The sequence below is a fragment of the Protopterus annectens genome, chromosome 13.part0 (assembly GCF_019279795.1).
Source record: "Protopterus annectens isolate FY-2018-M chromosome 13.part0, PAN1.0, whole genome shotgun sequence".
In the NCBI taxonomy this organism is placed as follows: domain Eukaryota; kingdom Metazoa; phylum Chordata; order Ceratodontiformes; family Protopteridae; genus Protopterus; species Protopterus annectens.
The window spans coordinates 230,186,079-230,208,223 of NC_056747.1; the positions used below are offsets into that span (position 1 = coordinate 230,186,079).

The 22,145-nt window shown below is 40.4% G+C and overlaps 1 protein-coding gene across 1 annotated transcript in view; it reads left to right on the forward strand.

Moving 5' to 3' along the window:
- Positions 1 to 229: 229 nt before the first annotated feature.
- Positions 230 to 22,145, forward strand: part of LOC122787190 (mast cell protease 1A-like) — a gene marked incomplete in the record, with an annotated part of 834,391 nt that continues 812,475 nt past the window's right edge. Inside the window, 2 exon segments of the mRNA XM_044053777.1 lie at positions 230 to 349; positions 15,335 to 15,366. Of these exon segments, the coding sequence (XP_043909712.1) occupies positions 277 to 349; positions 15,335 to 15,366 (105 nt within the window).

Here is a 22,145-nt window from a genome sequence, read left to right on the forward strand (position 1 = left end):
CTAATTAGAGAAAATTTAGCTCATTTTACTGTTCCTGCAGCAGGAACTAAAAGTAATCTAATCTATTCAATCTGACAGGAAGTTTTGAAATGATTCAAATGATAGTGATCTACCATCTATGCATTAATAAGATCAGTTAGTTTGCAAATATCAAGATAACAATCAAAAGCACAACTTATAAATTCCTGATTGTTACTATGATGAGTGTCACATCTTTTTAACATTTGACTGTTGAGTTAATAGCTACCTGCTGATACTGTGCCCAACGTCTGAACAATGAAGTGCCTGAACTGGGTGTTCCTTTGCTGCCTGATACAGATTATTATGGTACAAGCAAGAAAGCCTCCAAGTAAGTATGAGTGATGAAAGACGAGTTCATGTACGAGTGGTACTGCCTACTCTCTGGTTTAATTTTGTCATTTGGGGTGGGGGTAGCAGGGTCTCTGATAAACAGTAATTACCTTGTGTGCCTGCAATATGTCACTCACCTGCCAGTACTAGGTTCATTACAGATAAAACACAATAATGTGTATAAAATCAAAAATATTAGCTGTTACAATGTTAAGCTCTGTGTTTCTTGTACTTGTGTTGGAACATATCTGCCCCTTGCTTTACATAGCAAATGTAGAGTTTTGTAAATGTCACAAACAGGATAAACAATTCTCTTACTGTTTTCTTAAGGGAAACTGAAAATCACAGAGAAGTCTGTGTACCTACTGCATGACATGTAACTTCTCCATTTAGTAGTCAAAACAAAAACACCCATGTAAAAACAGCAAAAGTCAAATATACATTAAGTACCTTTGTTCTTTTAATATACAGATCCATTTTCATCTTTTTTGAGTTTTTGGTGTCTGTTTTATCCTTCCCCATTAAGTAGATTGCTGGACTTACTTACCCTGCCATTTGTATAATTCCAGATGTAATATTTGTTCTGGTCTCAGTCACATCTTTCATTGACCAATTAATAATTAAATGCAAATTTTGAGTTTGTGCTACATGAAAATGTTGAAAGAAAAGCAGAATTCAAACAAAAAAAAATATGCATTAATAATAAAGTAATTTCTGAAAATGATAGTAGAGTGTACGACATGTCTCTGCAAAGATATTAACTGAAAATAGCGCAATCAAGTTTAAACAAAGTAATTTCACCAAAAGACACAGTAAGTGAAAGTGTATACAATGTAACAGTACTTGAATTCATTAATGTCTATACTAAGTGTACATGATCTGGATTCAAGAACATCCCTTCCATGTTTTTTTATTTTTCTAGTCACTCAGAAAGATTATACTAAGTGTACATGTAGTCTGCACTTCGTGGTAACCTTTATGAATCTATTTACATATTTAAGGCTGCAGGAAAATCAGTAGAAAAACTAAAATTAGGAGGAATATGGGGTGAGTTGTGCATGTGTTGTCTGTTCACTCAGAACAGGGTACACTTAGTGTAGACATTAATGAATCCCAGTGCTTCCTACAACAGTTAAAGCCCCCCCCAACAATATATAGTAATCACATGGCTCAAAACTCTAACCCAAAACCCACTTCAGTCCCAAACATAAACCTGACCATAAACCTAACCTTAACCATATTAGAAACATAAATCCAAAACATATGACTGACCCAACCAAGACTTTTACTCTCTATCCCTAAAGCCAACAACTTTTACAAGTCCTTTAGCAACCACAGTTGACCAACTGCACTTTATTCACATGCAGTATCTAAGAAAAATAAATTTCATTCAAATAAATTTGCATAAATTAGATGTGAAAAAAGGAGTCAACTAGGGTATCCACAAACAAGTAGTCTCACTCCATTATATAGAAACATCGATTATAAGGATCTGTGCACAGATATGTTTGCATAACTTGTCATCCACTGTATTCACCTGCAGTCCAGTTTCTTGTTCTGTACCAGAAAAAAGAGCATCCATTCTGAAAAATGTTTTTATGTGGATAACCAAATAAATTATGACATACACTTTTTGAAAGTTACTTATTACTTTATCTGTTTTGCCCAAATGAGATGTGCTAAATTTTATTTCAAATTTGCATATATACCATGGTTTATGGTTGTATATTTTGTTAAATAGCACTTTTTTCAGAAAGTTTAGTTGGATACTTTTCTTTCCTTAGGCTTGCCATTTGAGGGTTTTTTTTTCTTTCACAATAATCAAAAGGCGTACTGTCTAGAAACATGCACTGTTTGGGATAATGAGCTTCCCCTGTGAAGAAAGTTGGTCATATTCTGGAACTGGTATATAATTCTAAAACTTTTAGCTATGCATCTGAGTGTGTTTTGTATGGGACTTGTGCTCCCTGCAGCACCCCCCCTCCCTTTCGTTAGCGTTTCACCGCTGCACCTGCTTTCTAAATGTTCTAACGTCAAGGCTGCATTTTCATTCTTCTTCTTTTTCTGATGAAGTCTCATTCTGAGATGAAAGCGCTAAAATATTACAATAAATGTGTTTTGGTTCACTGAATCTTCTTATAACGTGTCCTGGTTCGCTTCTACAGATTTCGGTTATTTCATTGTTTCGTTTTTTTGCATTTTCATTCTACTTAGTCCAATCTCAGAATTACTATATTATGCAAATGGGGTGTGAGCCCAACTCACATTATCATAATTACAAAAAAACAAAGGTAAGTGCGTTTGTCCCAGAACAGTAAAGGGTCAATTGCTCAGAATTGTAGTTTTCAAAAATAAATTGTCCAGCAAAATAATTTTGAACTTAAATGCTTTTCTCTTTAAGTCTTTAAGTAAAGTCTCCACATTAATTACAGAATCACCTTCACTAATAACCTCAACTGAAAAAAGAATCCATAGGACTTTTTAAAAAAAGGTCGAGTTCTCACTTGCCAGAGGTATTCATACTGCAAACATACTTCTAATAAAGAAGTCCATAGGTTCATAGGTAGGTACTAGGCTATTGGCCCTAGGACATAGTTAAGACTAGCCAAAATATTTTGGCTTGCTCCTCCCATGTGATTTAGTTACCTGCACCTCTGTCGAGCAGGGCCATAGAAGTGATTCCCGGGGTAAATTTCCTGTTCCCTATCCACTCATCAAGATTCTTCTTGAAGAGTGCTAATGAGGAGCTCTGCCTCACATATATGGGGACCTTATTCCAGAGCAAGGGAAGTCTCTGTGACACAAATCTGTCCCTCCAACATGTCATATTTATTGTTGAGGTTAGGTTAAGGTCCCTAGAACGTGTAGCTCGGGTAGACTGGGTTTTCCTTAGGTGGAGCATTTCCAGTAATTCGGGGTTTGACATAGCCTTGTATGTCAGGCAGAGATCGCCTCTGAGTAGCCGGCATGCAACATGTTGCCAGAATCTGGACTATTGTGCAATGTAGTTTGTGAAAGCAATGAAAGATCCAAAGGTTTCCCAGGTATTAAGTTATGTATAAGCACTTGACATGATGGTTAAAGTTTTTACCTCACAGATAGAAGGTACATGGTTTGATTTTGACCTCTGATTATTGGATAGGCTTGTAATAGTCTGATGAATAATGGCCTAGTATTTACCTACAAATAACAAAGCCAAAACAAAAATCAATTGGAACCTGCACTTCCAATGCATAAAGAGAGTAAAATGAAAACAGAGGCTAGGGAATGTCGAACTGTTTCCGAACAGGTTCATTGGATTAAACAGTCTTGAAGCCAGAAATCTGAAATATAACACTGTCAATTTAAATAATGAATATGTTGGTGTTGTTTGCATAATTGTAATTCATTTGTTGATTTAGCTTTTCTGAAAGTATTTGTGTAGGGGTTTGTAGCTGCGAGTTTGCCTGATGCAGTTCTTTAGTGTTGTTGGATAAAAGTGCTTTTCTGCCTGTTTTTTTAAGTGAGTAGTTTCTTGATTTCATCATTCCAGTGCTTATACTTTTTTTGTTATTATTTTTTTGAGTTTTAGATACTTTTCTTTTGTTGTTTCACTATTCGTGCTTAGTCTGTGGACCATTTCCATGTGTATAAATATACATACGTGTGTGTGTGTGTGTGTGTGTGTGTGTGTGTGTGTGTGTGTATAATGAAGAAGTCCTTTTCAGAGGGAATCTGGTTTGCTGATGCTGGTGATGGTGTTCCATAATAAAAATCATTCATTTTGGACAAATTTGGTACTGCTTTTTGCTTTATGGCTGCATCTTAATCACAAGCAACAATTCTGGTTTCCATTCAGTCTTAATTCTGGTTTCCATTCAGTCTTTTGTTCACACACATTATATGTATATATCTGTAGAAATACATGCACATATGCAGACCCTACAATAAGACATTTTGTTTCTACTAGTTTGTCTTTTCAGAGGGAAATGAACACCTGAATATGTTTAAAACATACTAGCTCCTGGTTACATCTAGAACTTTATAAATGCACTCCTTCTTAAGTCTCCGACATTTAAACATTTAGATTGTTACTACTAACCATCACCAGCAATGAAACTAATAGCGGAAAAAATCCAGTAGTGGACGGTTCAAATCAGGGGTCTGCAGGAAGCAAATAAACAATGTGGGCCTTTAACTGGAAAAGGTTGGGTTTATATTGTGACAGGTTGTTGACTGTTTACCTGCGATCAAGAAATAGTTGGATTCAGTCACTTTCATTCACAGACTTCCTCAGTATCCCCTCATTCCAACCAGATTATTGTTTATATACACCTCAGACATGTGATTGTGATTAAAAGCTAACAATGACAATAATAGTTACAATAATGTATTTCCATCAAACATATATTCATTCTCCAAACCAGATCAACAACTTTTAACTGTGATAAAATGACAGCAAAGCTGAGTCAGCTTCATCCATAGATTGCCTCTGTGCCCACTAGTTGCAGCCATTTTATTGACGGCGTGTGCCTCAAATTTCTGATTGTGACTGAAGAAATATTCAGCTTCGCTTTATTTTCATACATTAGGGTATTGCTGCTGAAATCCTGTATTTATTCAGTTATGTAAGTTCAGTGACAATCCTTATCAACACATAATCAGTGATCCCCAGTATTTCCCTGGGAGATGGATTGTTGAAATGAAGGCATCGTGAATTTCATTGGGCTCTAACAACTCTGTCACAAGCATTCTACCTTTTTTTTGCATTTACTTAGCTGCAGATGTAGATGAAACAGTGTGTCCCCTTTCTTCTCCTTACTATTTTGTATGTGCCTGGTAACATAGTTCTGCCTCCAGGCATAAAGCTATGCATGTCATTATGAGCTGAATCAGAACTACAATACCTTATATAAAATTCTGATGGAAAATGTAAGCAACAGGTCATCTGACTCACAGTGATGTAAAAAAATCTATGATGTAACCATATAGTAGCTATAGTCATGACATCATGTCATTCTTCATGTCCTGTCATACACAGAGCATTTTTTTTTTTTACAGCTGGATATGTCACCCCCCTTAAGATTAATTGGATGCAGGTGCCATTATATTTTAATCCACAAAATCGGAGAAAACATGCCAAAAAGAACCAATAACCACCAAAAGACACAAACAGAAGGATGACTCCCACTTCAGTTTTCCCCACTGTAGTGTGCTTCAGCACCTCAGTATTCCTTAACGGTTCGTTGAACCGTTCTTCACAAAAGTGCACTTTCGGTTAAGTGCACTTTCACGTTATTGTGGGTTCTACTTCTAAGTAGACCCATATATATACATATATATATATATATATATATATATATATATATATATATATATATATATATGTATATATACACTCGTGTGTGTGTGTGTGTGTGTGTGTGTGTGTGTGTGTGTGTATAGATATTATAGAATACAGCGCCCCATTTGATATGTACCTCTCAAGTCATCTGCACTGGAAAGGTTGCAGAAATACCTCACTAAAAGAATCACAGGTCTAAAGCAGATGCCCTATGCTGACCTCCTTAAAAACCTCCAGTTATACTCTTGTCGCATATCGTCTACTCAGAGTGGATCTCTGCTTAACATACACGGCCATGTCAAACCCAGAGCTGTTGGACATGCTACACTTAAAGAAATCCCAATCCCTCAGAGCCACACGCTCCAGAGATCTAAACCTTGTCATCACAATAAACAAAACATGCTGGAGGGATAGGTTCCTACCCAGAGACTCCTCAGACTCTGGAATAGATTGCCCATACATGTCAAGCAGAGCACCTCTTTGGCCCTCTTCAAAAGGAACCTTGACAATTGGATGGGAGAAAGGAACTTCACCCCGGGGATCACGTCAGTCACCCTGCTAGACTGGGGTCCAGGGAAGTAAATAGTGTGGGAAGAAATAGCCAGGGAATTGTTATGGCTAGGCTTGTATAGGCCCTAGAGCCGACAGCCTAGTACCAACCTATGCACCTATGTAGTATCCTTTAGCACCCTCTAGTGGATAAATAAATTACAAGGCCTTGTTGGAATGTAATAAGACTGGTAGAAATAGTGGTGGTAGGAAAAGGAAGGGTACATTTAAGTGTGGCATGTGCCCCCAGTGCCCCTACATAAGTAATGTAGAAAGCATATACCTTGAGTCAAGCAACAAACATTTAACAACTCAAACATATAACAATTGTGACAGTAGTGGGGTGGTTTACATTGCTATCTGTGTGGTTTGTGGGTCATTTTCCATAGGGAAAATGGAGTGGAAATTAAAGAAAAGGATATATGAGCACATTAATGCTATTCAGAATAAAAATCAAAATAATGCCTTGTTTAAGCACAGTGTGGAATGTAAATTGGCTAAATTCCACTTCTATGTATTGGAAGAAGTACCTAACGATATAAGTGGTGGTATGTGGGAAATTAAAATCGAGTGCAGAGAGTTATACTGGCAAATAGATTGTCTGGTCTGAATGAAGCAGTTTCCATAGCCCCTGTATGTAAAGTAAGAGCATCTAAACTTTGACAAGGTTTTATTGAGAGAATAACAATGCTGTAATTTATTTATCCACCTGGAGGTGATACAGGATAGTACATATACATACATACATATACACACACACACACATATATATATATATATATATATATATATATATATATATACATATGTGTGTACATATATATATATATATATATATATATATATATATATATATATATATATATATATATATAGGTAGGTAGGTACTAGGCTATCAGCCCTAGGACCTATGTAAGCCTAGCCAACAAGGTTCCCTGTCTTATGCCACCTATGGATGCTAATGACCTGTGCCCCTGTCTAGCAGGGCCACCAAAGTGATTCCCGGGGTGAATTTCTTATTACCCATCCACTCTTCAAGATTTTTCTTGAAAAGTGCAAGTGATGGACTCTGCTTGACATAGATAGGTAGCTTGTTCCAGAGTATGGGAAGTCTCTGGAACAGGAATCTATCCCTCCAGCATGTTCTGTTAATTGTGGTGATGAGGTTTAGGTCTCTAGAGTGTGTGGCTCTGAGGGATTGGGATTTCTTTAGGTGTAGCATGTCCAGTAGCTCAGGGTTTGACATAGCTTTGTATGTTAGGCAGAAATCACCTCGCAGTAGGCGATATGCTACAGAGTAAAGCCAGAGTTTTTTGAGGCGGTCAGCATATGATAACTGTTTGAGTCCCATAATCCTCTTTGTGAGGTATTTTTGTAGCCTTTCCAGCTGCTGCAGATGCCTTGTAAGGTACATTCCAAATGGGGCATTGTACTATATAATGGGTCTGATGAGAGCCGAGTAGAGGGGTACAATGACTTATTTTTTTCCTGGATGAGAACCCTTTCATGATGAGGTGTGCCACGTAGAAGGATTTCCTGACTACTGTGGCGATGTGATTATCAAAGGAGAGGCTACTGTCCACTACAGTTCCACAGCCCCAAGGTCCCTTATCACTCCCATACACACACAAACATAAATATATATTATATATAAATCTCCTTCCTATGTATAAGTATATTTATAAGTAAATTTGCATGTTATTGTTTTGGTTTTAATGAATTTTAACATCTTTTACATTTTTTCTACATTTTCTACACTTTATTTTTATTTTTTATTTTATCTTCACATGCTTCCTAAAATAGAAGTTATGTTCTTACCATAACGTTCCATGTTAGTTGTCTTCTTCTCGCCTTCTTCTTGCTGGATGGGTTCGGAGCCGACCTCGGCTCCGACTCGGCCACTCTAAAAGCTCGAGAGTTGGTTCCACCGGCTCGAGGCTCCCCTTATATCCCACAATGCTAGGCGTGAGTTACCTCAGATCTCGTTTGTAAGCTAACCCCAGCTTATAATAGTAACAGAATAACTATAAACAAAGTCCACCTCTAAAAGTCAGGGAGAAGAGAAGGGTGACCTACATCCTGATCCAGGAAATATGCACAGCAGCATATGCCTAAGTAAAGAGGTGGTAGAAAGAGAGGTCACAATCACAACTGCTCTAGGTCTGTCCAGGCCAGGGGGAAGGAGGGTGGGACGCAAGAAGAAGGCGAGAAGAAGACAACTAACATGGAACGTTATGGTAAGAACATAACTTCTATATGTTAAGTTGTCTATCTCGCCTTCATTCTTGCTGGATGGGACCGCGTCCCTAGCACCTTGTCCCGGGTGGCCTAACGGAACAGACTCCTGAGAACAGTGGAACCAAAGTTAGCTCTATGCCTAGAAGCTAAATCCAACTTATAATGAGAAATGAAAGTGTGAGGAGTAGCCCAAGTAGCCGCTGCACAAATGGTGTCAATAGGCAGTCTGTCCTGGAAGGCTATAGAAGTAGCCAAAGCTCTGGTGGAATGGGCTTTAGGTTTGTTAGGCAGCTTTTGGTGTCTAATTTCATAAATAAGAGAAATCAGAGATGTTAGCCATCTAGATAATGATACCTTTGAAACTGAAAGTCCCTTTCTGCCTTCTGCATAAGAGACGAACAGCTGGTCAGATTTTCTGAATTTTTTGGTTCTATCCAAATAGTACCTTAACTGACGATGAACATCTAGCCAATGTAATTTTTGTTCAGACCTATTAGAATATTCTGGAAAAAACACGGGGAGGTCAATGCTTTGATTTAGGTTAGACGCCGAGGCTATCTTAGGTAAAAAGGACGGGTTGGTTCGTAAAGATACCCTGTCCTTATGGAACAACAGATAAGGAGGTCGACAGCTGAGTGCATGAAGTTCTGAAACTCTTCTAGCTGAAGTAATGGCTACCAGAAAGAGAGTCTTCCATGATAGCAATTTTAAAGAACAGGAGGCTGCAGGTTCGAAAGGGGGAAGAATCAAAGAACTAAGAACTAAATTTAGGTCCCAAGGAGGAGGAGGATTTCTTATAGGAGGTCTGAGTAGAAAAACTCCTTTCAAAAAGGCTTTGCAAAGCTTGTGGGACATTATGGCAGACTCTGAAATGCCCACATGAAAGTTAGAAATAGCTGCCAATTGAACTTTAAGAGTAGAAGGAGATGAACCTGCATGGAAGAGTTCAGCTAGAAAATCAAGGACCATTTGGATGGAAGCAGTGAAAGGATCTATGTCCCTTCCTTGAGCCCAATATGTGAAACGTTTCCACTTACTCAAATGAATCTTTCGAGTGGAAGATTTATGGGAAGCTATCAAAATATCTCGAACAGAGTGAGATAATTGAGGAAGCCTGGCTAAGGTTGGAACTGGAGGAACCAAGCAGTGAGGTTCAGAGAGGGAAGGGAGCGATGAAACTGACCCGACTGATGGATCAAAAGATCTGGAACTAGGTCCAGATGCCAAGGTCGCTCCAACAGAAAATGATGTAGAAAGGGGAACCAAACCTGTCGAGGCCAGTAAGGAGCAATGAGGATCAACGGGGCCTTCTGAGCGATAGCTTTCTGTATCACTTGAGAGATTAGTGGGAAGGGAGGAAATGCATACAGAAGTCCCCGGGGCCAAACTTGGACTAGAGCGTCTCTGCTGGGCTGGCCTGGTAAAGGGAATAGTGTGAAATAATCTCTGCACTTGCTGTTTTGGGGAGTAGCAAAAAGGTCGCAGCAAGGCTGATCCCACTTGAGAAAAATTTCTCTCACAACAGAGTCTTTCAGAGACCACTCGTGAGGCATGAGGATAGCTCTGCTCAACTTGTCCGCAATTTGATTGGACTTTCCAGGGATGTGCATTGCTATCAGAAACCGCTGAGAAGAAATCACCCATTGCCACAGTCTGAGTGATTCTCGACACAGGGGGTAGGACCTGGTTCCGCCTTGTTTGTTGATATACCACACTACAGACATGTTGTCTGTCTGGATTGCAATCGTTCCCAAGGGAAGAGAGTCTTGAAGGGCTTGCAACACTAAAAGCACGGCTCTCATCTCCAGAACATTTATGTGCAAGTGGCATTCGTCTGGTTGCCATGTGCCCTGGACAGTTCTGCCCTGATAATGCCCCCCCACCCGATCAGGGAGGCGTCCGTTGTCAGAGTAGCAACCGGAGGGGAAGGAACAGAGGGTCTTCCCAATAAGAGCTGAGGGGAAGACATCCACCACAGAAGATGATTTCTGCATGCCTGCGTAATCATAATGGTGTGGGACATCGGAAGTTGCTGGTATGACCATTGTGCGAAGAGCATCCATTGAAGGATTCTCATGTGGAATCTGGCTAATGGAAGCAGAGGTATGGCAGCCGCCATAATTCCCAACACTTTCAGAACTAACCTGGCTTTGATTCTGTTGTTGCTGAAGAGGAGTGAGACCAGTTTGTGTATGTCTGTTATTCTCTGATCTGTTAGTCTCGCAGACATGTTGACTGTGTCTAGATTTGCGCCTATGAAGGTAATAGTACGACAAGGCGACAAAACAGACTTTTCGCAATTTATTGAAATGCCTAATTTTTGACAAATGTGAAAGGTGTAATCCCTGGCCATTAGAAGAAGATGCTTGGTGGGAGCTGTGAGGAGCCAGTCGTCCAAATATGGAAACACCTGGAATCCTTGTCGTCTCAGGTGAGAAGCTACCACTGCCATGCATTTGGTAAACACCCGGGGGGCAGTGGTGAGACCAAAGGGCAGGGCCCTGAATTGAAAATGACTGGTTCCCAGCCTGAAGCGGAGGAATCTTCTGGAGCGTCTGTTCATTTTTATGTGATAGTACGCATCCTGAAGGTCTATAGAGCACATCCAGTTTCCTTTTCCCAAAAGGGGAAGGATGGACTGCAGCGTGACCATCCGAAATCTTGTTTTCTTGACTGACTTGTTCAAGATACTGAGATCCAAAATTGGTCTCCAGTCCACTGTTTTCTTTGGAACTAAAAGAACCTGGAGTAGATTCCGGATCCTTGCTGGTCTGCTGGAACTGGCTGAATTGCTCTTTTTGCAAGCAGCTTTGAAATTTCCAAAGCTGCAAGATCCCTTTGAGCGGGTGGAACATCTGGAAGGGATTTTTTTGATCGGTTTGGAGTGCGAACGAAGGGAATGGAATAGCCTTCGGAAATGATGGACTGTACCCACTTGTCTCGAGTTAGGGATAGCCAGGCTTCTGGGTACAGTGACAATCTTCCCCCGACTGCCTCCGAAGGTGGACAGTCGGGCAACACCTCAGGGATGCTGAAAGGGCTTATCGGAGAAAGTTTCTCGATTGCCCTGGTTCTGCGGACCCCCCCTGCCTATAGGGCGATGTCTACCATTGTTGTTCCCCCTCTGCCTCTGGCGGGGAACCGACTCTGTGCGTCAGGCGAAGTCCCTTGAGATTGTTTACGGAACCACATTTTACCACTTTTCTGGCCTTTGGGGTAAGGCCTAGAAGGAGTAGAAAAACGGACTCCGACGGCAGAAAGAGTCTTGCCATCCGTCTTGCACCTAGTCAAGGTTTCTTTCACTTGAGGACCAAAAAGAGATGATCCATCAAACGGGGAATTAGTGAACGACGTTTTGAAGGGGTCCGCAAAGTTGCACAGCCGCATCCAGGCATGCCTGCGTAAGGCCACTCCTGTCCCTGCGGCCCTGCTCGCTCCATCAGCCGCATACGAAAGGAGGCGCATGGAGGAGTTAGCTATGGAGTTCAGGGTAGCCAGCTGAGTGTTCATCTTGTCTTGAAACCCCGCAGCTGTAGGATCCTTTAACATATCACTCGCTTCTTTGATCAGATCTCTTTGAAGACGAGTAAAATGGCATAGGTAGTTCAGCGAACGCATTGCAAATGTCGCTGATGAGAACATCCGCTTCCCGTACCTGTCCATAGACCTAGATTCCTTGTTAGGTGGATGGACAGGCACTGAAGGATCAGCTAGTTCCTTCTTAGTGGCAGCAGCAACCACCATAGCATCCACAGAAACTCCCTTTGTCAGAAACTGTTTGTCTACTGGTGACGTAATAAATTTTGAGGGTCTCCTGGGAGTGGGGTCCACTGAATCAGGAGCCGTCCATGCCTTTTTTGCTACCACCTGTATGAGGGGGTCAAAAGGGGGAGACACCCAGGAGGTGGAAGGGCGAGAGCCAAACGCCTCAAGATACACAGATTCATCCTCCGAAGGGTTGAGGGCTGGCCAATTTCCCCTCTGTTTGAGGATTTCTAGAATGTCTGCAAAGGAGACATCTTCAGAAGGGGAACGGGGGGAACCCTCGGAATCCTCTAAATCTGTGTCAGAGGTGACAGACTCAGGTGAGTCTATGTGTTTCCTCTTACACTTTCTCTTCCGAGGGGGCTCTTCTGCCAATTCAGGAGAGGCCTCGGAAGAGGATGACATCCCCACAGGGGATTCCTGAGGAGCTGGCTCTCTGCGGTCCGGGATGAGGGAGTGAGTAGACTTGACCTGAGGCACCGAAGAGGGAGGGGCAGAGGGAGCCGACTGTGGAGTTGAACCAGGTTCCAACACACTCCGCATGACCTCGAACGCACCCCTGTCAGGCAGAGCCAGAGGTCCCCGCTCCGAGAAGCTGAGAACCTCCCTCGGCACCGACAGTGATGGCTCCAAGGCCGATGTCGGAGCCGAACTCACCAGCGCCGAAGCACCGAGAGGGAGAGCAGGGTCGGACAAGGGTCCGATGCCACTCACCCCCTCGGAGCCGACGAGGGAAGTCCGGCGCCGAGATTCTTCTAAGGAAGAAATCGGAACCGACGACGGAGCCGAAGACATTTGTATCGGCTCCGACGCTACCACAGTCTCGGTTCCGAAATGCCCCGGCTCCGAACTCAACTGAGTCAGAGGAGGAACATAATGAGGAACAGGGACAGGCATCGACTGATGAGTCGGGCTCTGAAGCATTTGGGCCAGTGCCTCGGACTTAAGAAGTCGACTCACTACCCTCTGAAGGTCATGGTCCGAAAGCCTCGATGACCTAGAGGAGTGAGATCTATGGCTCCGTTCAGACAGCAAGGGAGAACCTGGAGCCGAATGAACGGAGCCAAGGGAAGGTGACCTGGACCTCTTTCTAGATGTCGGCTCCGATGGTTTAGTCGGTGCCGACACAGGAATTTCCAATACCTCGGCTCCAGCCGGAGCCGAGGAAACCACAGAAACTGCAGTCTGAGACTCATCGGCTCCAGCCGGAGCCGATGTAGGAGGAGGTTTCGAAGCTTTAGGCCTCGACTCAGTAGCTGGAGCCGAGGACCTAGAAGCCTTAGAGGGTTTTCCCGAAGAAACTGTAAGGGAATCCTCAGGCTTGAGCAAACCTCTCAAGATAAGTTTATTTTTTCTTTCCTGCAGGACTCTGGGGCTGAAGCCATGGCAAACAGCACAAGAGTCCTGCAGGTGCAAAGGTCCCAGGCAGTAAACACAAGAAGTGTGACCGTCTGTCAGAGACATTTTCTGACAGCACGAGTCACACTTCTTGAAGCCTGAGACCTTTGAATCCTTGGACATTATCAAGGACTTAAGTGTAACCACACACAAAAAACACGCACACAGATTACACTAAAAAGGAAGTTAACTAAATTATTTAGTTAGCAAAAATAAAGTAAATATCCCTAACTACACATACACTCCACTAGGGATAGAACGACCCGAAGGCCTAAAGGAAGAACTTTAAGTTCTTGAGGGAAAAAAAGTTTGAGAAAGGGGAAAAAGGGGTGAAAAACCCTAAACTAAGGGAAATATGAAAAATTTAACTAAATAAAGGGGATTTAAACTAGTTTAAATGACAGATTAAACCACTGACCTGAGCCGGTAGAAATACAACACCTCGATAGCTGTAGCGGCAAACGAGATCTGAGGTAACTCACGCCTAGCATTGTGGGATATAAGGGGAGCCTCGAGCCGGTGGAACCAACTCTCGAGCTTTTAGAGTGGCCGAGTCGGAGCCGAGGTCGGCTCCGAACCCATCCAGCAAGAATGAAGGCGAGATAGACAACTTAACATCAATGGTTAACTTAGTGTTTTAAATTAAATGTCTTAAATATTTTAAATAAATAATTTTTGATTGGTAAGTTTAAGTTATTGTATAAAGATTTCAATTGGTTTATTTGTAATTGTCTGTGGGATAAAAGGAACTTGGGTAATGGTGATTGTACATCTGATGAAGTCTGGTTTCAGAGGAAAAATGCAGTGATAAGTTAATGCGTTTTATCTAAGTGTGTTTTATAGTTGTTGTCTCATACTATATATAAAAAAACCTCTTAAACCGCAGATGGAGTCGCCCTTCCATTTGTGTCTTTTGGTGTTCATTATATTTTAACACTAGACAGCCTTTAGTAATCTTAGACTTCAGTTGCTAGCAGATCATTTTGAAGGGTTGTAAAGGATGCTGAAGCAGTGCATTTCAACTAAATTATAATATTAAAGCTTGAAGTATATAGTCCTTTGTCTGCTGTAGCTCACAGTAATTATTGTTCTTACACAGGTTCTGGCATACTGGCTTCAAATTCTCCTGACACTGTGGATTACACATTAAATTCTTGCAGCATTAAAACTCAGAAACAAAAGCCACCAAAATGTTTAGGCTGGTTAGAAAGCAGGCCAGGAGGCTTTAAACAAACGTGTTATACCTTGCAGAGTCCAGTTTGCGGTGTCTCACGTATTTGTATTATGCAATCTTTTCGATGCTGTACTTCACTTACTCTGAACTAACTTATAGTAAAATAATTTCCAAAAAAGGGTCAATGATTATATTGCTTTCTGACTCTTAAAGCAAAAAGTGGTTTATATGAATATTCTGTATTGTTGAGATTTTTTTACAGGGAACACATTCATTACGGTTTTAAGTTGTACATGCAAGCAACCTTTGAACACAATGCATTTCATGCAGTTAAAAACAATAAACAAAGAATAAACTAGATGAAAACAAGCTGTTCTGCTTCCATTAGATATTATTCCTTATATGCAACCCAGTTAATCTGCCGTCATTAGATATTATTCCTTATATACAACCCAGTTAATCTGCCGTCATTAGATATCATTCTTTATATGCAATCCAGTTAATCTGTGAAATGTTTGTTTTGTTCACTTTTTCAGACTTCCTGAAGAGTCATATTATTGGAGGACAGAAAGCTATCCCTCACAGCAAGCCCTACATGGCTCATCTGACTATAGAATTTCTGATATTTAAATTTACTTGTGGTGGATTTTTGGTTGGACCCGACTGGGTGATGTCAGCAGCCCACTGTGAATTTGAAAATGGGTATGTTTCTTTTTCTTACAGGTAGAATTGCAAGACACACTGACTTTCTTTTTAGATATTTGCTTGTGTGTATAAGAAAATCTAAACAAATCAGAGCACTCCAAACATGAACAAATAGACATATTTAAAATATAAGTCGGAAAATTACTCAATTCATTGATAGACATAAAAGCCAGTTCCATACAGTGCACTTTACTAGAGCAGAATCCGGACTTGTTTATTTTTATCTGTTTATTTTATGTTTGTTTACCAGGTAGTACACACAAACTGACCAATATCAGACCCAGCTCAGACTGAAAGATGATGTTACTGAGAAGGAGTACAGAATAAAAAAAAATCTGTCCAAGAGTGAAAACACTATACATGGTCGCACATCCTGAATCCTGTAGCAATTACATTGGTATTACAAAAGGAGCACATGTCCCCCAAGATACCCCTCATTCTATTTGTATACTATACTTCTGACTCATTTCGCCATAACTAACTCAAAAGACAATAACAAACTGAACTCAACACAGACTGTTGTTTTATGTAATATCTGGAAAAAATGCCTTAGTATCCAGTTGTATCATTGAAGGGAAGGTGGATGGTACCAAAAATATACCGTGCATTAAGTTTTTCAGGTTCTGATTTTATTTGCTAATTAATGACACAGCTTGCATTACAGTGATATAATAATGGCAGGCAGCTTTGGAATACCACAGAGCATCCCTGTTATACACAAATTATGTATCTAACTATCCCTGGCAAGGCAAATTCCTACATATCCAGATTCTGAGCTTCTGACAGTCACAGCTTTACAGTATGATTTTAGCACTGTTAATTAGAAAGTGGAGAACCTGCCAGTAAACCTAACCTTGCCACTGTTGGTTAACAGATGACACAGCAGAAACCAAGCAGAATGCAATGGAGACCTATGTCAGATGCTCCTATTTTAACTGATTTGAAAGTTATGAAATGTTACTGTATCAGAAGGGATAATATGGGCTGGGGAAGGGACCCCTACAGCTGTGTAATTATTTGCCTTGTAATGGGCAGAAGGGGACTGGATCTGCTTTAGAAAGTCGCCGGTCCTAGGTGTGTCAGGCTTTTATCACTCTGCTATCATGTGCTATCTGATATCAGGAGCCACAAACCAAGAGTGAAACATTTATTTCAGAATATTCTGAAGAAGTCTTACTGATGACAAACTGATTTGTAGTCCCTTAAAGCTTAAATCAATGTTTCAGACTTGGTTCATGGCTTCTGAGCAGTCTGTTTCACCTGGGAACATTTTTTGGTTATTAGTTCTGTTCTTTCCTCTTTCCTTGTTTGACTTGTGTGTCACATGATGGTCCCTGGCTCACTTCAGCTGTGATGTACGTCACCATACATGCACACAGCTCTTGAAATTCAGTTCCAGAGCTGCTGTAGCTATAGAAGCACATTCACTATGGCAGCACACAGCTCTTTGGCTGGTTTGGATCCATTGAAAGTCAGCTGCCAAAGGACCACACAAGCATTTGGGTTGGTTTCAGAGACCTTGTAACTGGATAATCATTGTTGCCACAAGGGCACACATGCCAAGATACTGGATCAGAGCCCTTGCTCCTACCGAACAACAATCTCTGCAGGGGAATTAGTCCTTTTGGCTTGATTTTAGACCTGTATATCTGCTGAAGCTTTCACCATAATGCCAGAAAGTCTCATTTTTACAGCTCCTGTAGATACATGCACATATGGCTAGGTGATCACATCACCCCACCCACAACCACCACCACTGACTTCATCCCTCGTTACCAATGGTTTTCAGCCATTAGTTGTAACACAATGAAAGGTAGACTTGTTTATGACCCTACCTCTCATCAAAAGTGCAATCACAGTGGCAGTGAAAGTAACACTATAGAGTGTTTTCAGAAGCTAGGAAATGGGAGTTCAGTTTAGATAACTTAGCACAAGCCTTCTGCTTAGCCTTACTATATTAAGCCTAGCATTAATTCTTATTAGCTAACTAAATGAGAAACCTATACCATTTTCCTAGGTGACCTAAACTATACAGCTTTAAACTAGGGAACCTATACCACTACTGCTGTACAAGCACAGAGATTCCTGAACTTTGTCAATACACAGAACAATTATTCAGTACCCACTAGGGGAAATAACATCTTGGATCTTATCCTCACTAACATGGGAACATCTTGTACCATACCTTGAATATCAGAGGATCATAGGAGATTACTAGGATAACAACCTGGATGTCATTTTAAGCCTAGGCATTTCAACCCAATATAATACCATAAAAGTATTAGTCAGTTCCTTAAATTGAATTTAGTGATGGTAAAAATTTATGGTACCCCATCCACTCATCCAGGTTCCTCTTGAACAGTATCACAGAGGTGCTCTGCTTTACATGAATTGGTAGCCTGTTCCAAAGACATGGCAGTCACTGGGACATAAATCTGTCCCTCCAGCATGTCCTATTTAAGTTTCAGGCCATATTTATCTTCAATATATGTTACATCTGACCATAAAAAATTTTCTTTAAAAGAAAATTTAAACCAGAGATCCCTTCCACTCAAAATACATTTAGAAATTTCCTTAAGACAAACTATCTGCTCCTAAGTTATACTCTGGCAATTTTCAAATCCCCACCAAATCCAGACACGATAACTCCACTGAATACATAGAAATGTACCCCGCCATACTATACTAGCATGTAAACAGTTGAGTAGATGCAGCTTTACCCCATAAGAATAAGTGCAGGAAAAAAAAAACACATGGTGGAAACATAATCTCAACAAGCTCTATAATAAAAGGAAAATAATTTTGACCAAAAATAAGAAGAACAATCTCCAGAATGTTAAAGCCTTTTTCACTGAAATAAACAAACAACTCAGGAGCTTAATAAAATCCAGCAAAGCCAAGTTTGAAGCTAACATAGCTATCCAAGCCAAAGAGAATCACAAGGCGTTTTTTTAGTTATGTTCATAATCTCAAAAGCACAACAGCAATGCACTGAGCTGATTGTGAATGATGCTACTGTGACACCCCACCATCGACCCAGTAAACCTGGAGGCTCAATCCTTACCACTGGCAATGGTAGGGGATGTACACTGGGAGGATGACAGGTACACGCACAATATTTCTAGATGCAGCTCTCTGCATCAAGTGCAATTTCCCTTAAGAGCACAGAGAGACCACAGTCAGTCCAGGACTGGTTTCTCTCTCTTTCTCCAGATCACCTATAAGACTCCCCACTGGCACAGTTATAGGGTTGAGATCTCAGCTGAGTGGCCAAGCCAAGACCTCCAGCACCCTCTCTGTCCAACCAGTGCTTTCTGTCCCTACCCAAGTAGCTGACACACACATACACTTTGATGTTTTATTTATACACACACACACCTCTGGGAAAGGCTGGCACAGGTTTATTAGCTATGCCCCCTTCTGCCACCAGCCAACTCTTTATCAGCTGCATTAAGGTCCTTAACAAAGGTTGTCCAATCTTACTGGGTAATGTTACTGTTAATGCAAATGATAGTTTGACCAAGAGCAAGGCTATTAGGAGTGGCCCACAGTATCACCAAATAAATATTCAGGTACTTTCAGAACTTCTAAATGTCTCACAAAGATCAGCCACAATGAAATGTTTAAATATATTTAATAATAAATAATAAAAGAACAAGACAATATTTTATATATATATATATATATATATATATATATATATATATATATATATATATATATATATATATATATATATATATATATAGTAACATGCAGGACAGTCTCAAATAAGTAAAGAAAAACATCTAAACTATGCTTCACTATATTTCTGACTGAATCTAAGAGAATTATACTGCTCCCTAGACTTGCGTAGTTGTAGCAAAGCAGATGCATGGTGAATGGATCTTGTTGTCAAGTCAAAGACAAAAAAAAAAAAAACAGAATACCCAGTCTCTCTGAGATAGTTCTTAAATTAATATCTCAAATATTACTTCTGGGATTGCTTGCAGAATGACATAATTTTCTTTCATCTGACTCTATCGCAGGTGAAAAACAGCCATTGATACAGCTGGTAGCATTTAGCATCTACCTGTAAAAATACATAAACAAGGACTTTTCTTAGATCTAAGGCAGATCCTGGAAGTCATAAAACATTAAACACTTCCAAGACAATACCAAAAACTTCTAGTTCTAGACAGTGTGCCTGTTACTGTACTAAAACTGAAAGATAACATCCTTTTATTATGTATTATCCGCAGTGTGACAGTTACCTACACTGAGGCTGAAGTTATAGAGAACCTACTGGCTGGTAAATTTAGCTCTAACTTTACCTTTCTCTCCACTCCGTATGTCCCTTAAGATATACCTGAAACTGGGTCACCTCCAGTTATCACACAAAATCAAGACCTACAAGTGCTATCAAAAGCTAAAAATACTGCATCAATGGGTCATGAAAATATCAATGTATGCTTCTTAAACAGCACATTGTTCAGTCTCAGTCTCCTACAGTTTTTGTAACAAGTGAATAGATAAAGTACAGACATGTAAGTTGAACTTACCATAGCAGTAGATGTTCAAATGATCACTGCTGCAGTAGCCTTAGCTATATGTGTTATATTCTGCCAAGGATATAACAGCCATCCATCTTCCAAAGCTTCAGGGCACCTTCCAGACACCCAGACTATCATGCAGCTTGAGTTGAGCTGAGTAAAAGACAATGATGGGTGCAAAGCGATTCACAGCTTTCCTGCCAGCAGGGCATACCTCTCAACTGTACACCTTTTCACAGAATGTCCAGATTTGTGCCTCAAATTTTTGGCCTGTTACTCATAACTGTGGTTTTCTGGCAAATCATTGCCAAATCTTTGAAGAATGAAGTGAGAAAATAATGACAGACATTTGAGATTCAGACTTCATACCCTTCAGAAAATTCATGCTACTGCAAACTATGTTACTCTATCAACTTTCTTAGTTTGTAAGAGCAATATTTAAAAATTGTCCCTATTTTGGGGCCTTTGTACTCCAATTATTTATGGCTTTGTCCAGATTTCTTTCTCTAAGAGGTTGAAAGCTATGCAGCAGAGAGAGAGAGAGAGAGGCTGGCCCTAAAAGGAAATGGCTAGGAATAAGAAAAAAATAAATGTGCACACCCCAGCATAAAAAACATACAAAAAAAAAAGAGAGGAGCAATCCAGTTTACAGTGCTTTGTAGAAGTATGCACAGTGGACCAAGTAGCAGCTTCAAGAATACTTCCAGAATCCAAGCCTTTTTAAACAGACATAGAAGAACCCCAAATCATTGGAGAGTGAGCCTTGACCCTGCACGGAATAGATTTGTCTTGATAAGTATAACTAAAAGTAATATCCTTAAAAAATGTTTGGAAATAGTCTGTTTTGACACCAGTTGCCCCTTCTTACCTTCATAAGAAATGAACAATTGGTCCAATGATCTGAAAGATTTAGTTCCGTCAAGATAGTACTCGAGTTGTCTGTGGGCATCCACGATATGGAGTTTCCTTTCTCCCTCATTTTTAGGTTCAGAAAAGAAAATGCGGAGATGGATAGTTTGGCTTAAAGTAATTTCAGATACCACTTTAGGCATAAAAGAAGAATTAGTTCTCAAAGTAGCCCTGAACTTGTGGAAAATGAGGTAAAGTTGACTCATCATAAGAGCTTGCAACTCAGATATTCTTATTTTAGAGGTCAGAGTAATCAGTAAAACTGTTTTCCATGTTATGAACTTAGAGACTGCCAGATTAGCTGGTTCAGATGGAGCAAGTGTTAGTTTCTCTAATACAAAACCAGGATCCCAAGGAGAAGCCCCTTGTTTACTTAGAGGCCTCTTACGCAAATCTCCTTTCAAGAGCATTTTGACATGTGACTACCCTGAAAGAGGAGGATCCATGGGCGGACGTGTTGAAATGGCCAATAAAGGAACCGTAATAGAAGAATAAGAAAGGACATAGGATAATAATGCACACAAATATTGTAAAAACTAGCTTTGAATGGGTCTGGTTATGTTGTTGGCACCAGCCAGAAAACTTTTTCCATTTGCTAATATATGATTTTCTAGTAGAAGGCTTTCTTGTCTCCATTAGTACCTGCTGCACATCCTCAGAAAATGGGTGCCTATAAGGACTTAAGACCCTATCATCCAGGTAGTAAACTGAAAACAATTGATGTCAGGATGTATCAAACATCCCTGCATAAGTAGATCCTTTTTGTGAGGAAGCCTATGGTAACTGCCTGTCCATTTGCAAAAGAAGGGAGAACCACGATTGAATGGGCCAGAAAGGAGTCACTACAATGATCTTGGGGGATTTTTTCTGTATCTTCTAGTGGAAAGGCATACAGGAACATTCCTGTCCAATGAAAAGAAAAGGCATCTGTCTTCCAGGCCTTCTTACATGGAGTCCTGGAACAAAATATTGCCAGTTGATTGTTCAGAGAGGAGAAAAAAGGTTTGCTTGAGAGCATAACTCTCAACTGTCCAGATTTCTGCAGAATGTCCAGATTTTTGCCTCATATTTCTGGTCTGCTCCTTAAAAAATGTGTCATTTTCTAGCAACTCAGTAAGGACTGAAGTCAATGAATCGTATCATACATTTGAGTTTCAGACATTATATCTTTCAGAAAATGCATGTTAAGATAAACCCTGTT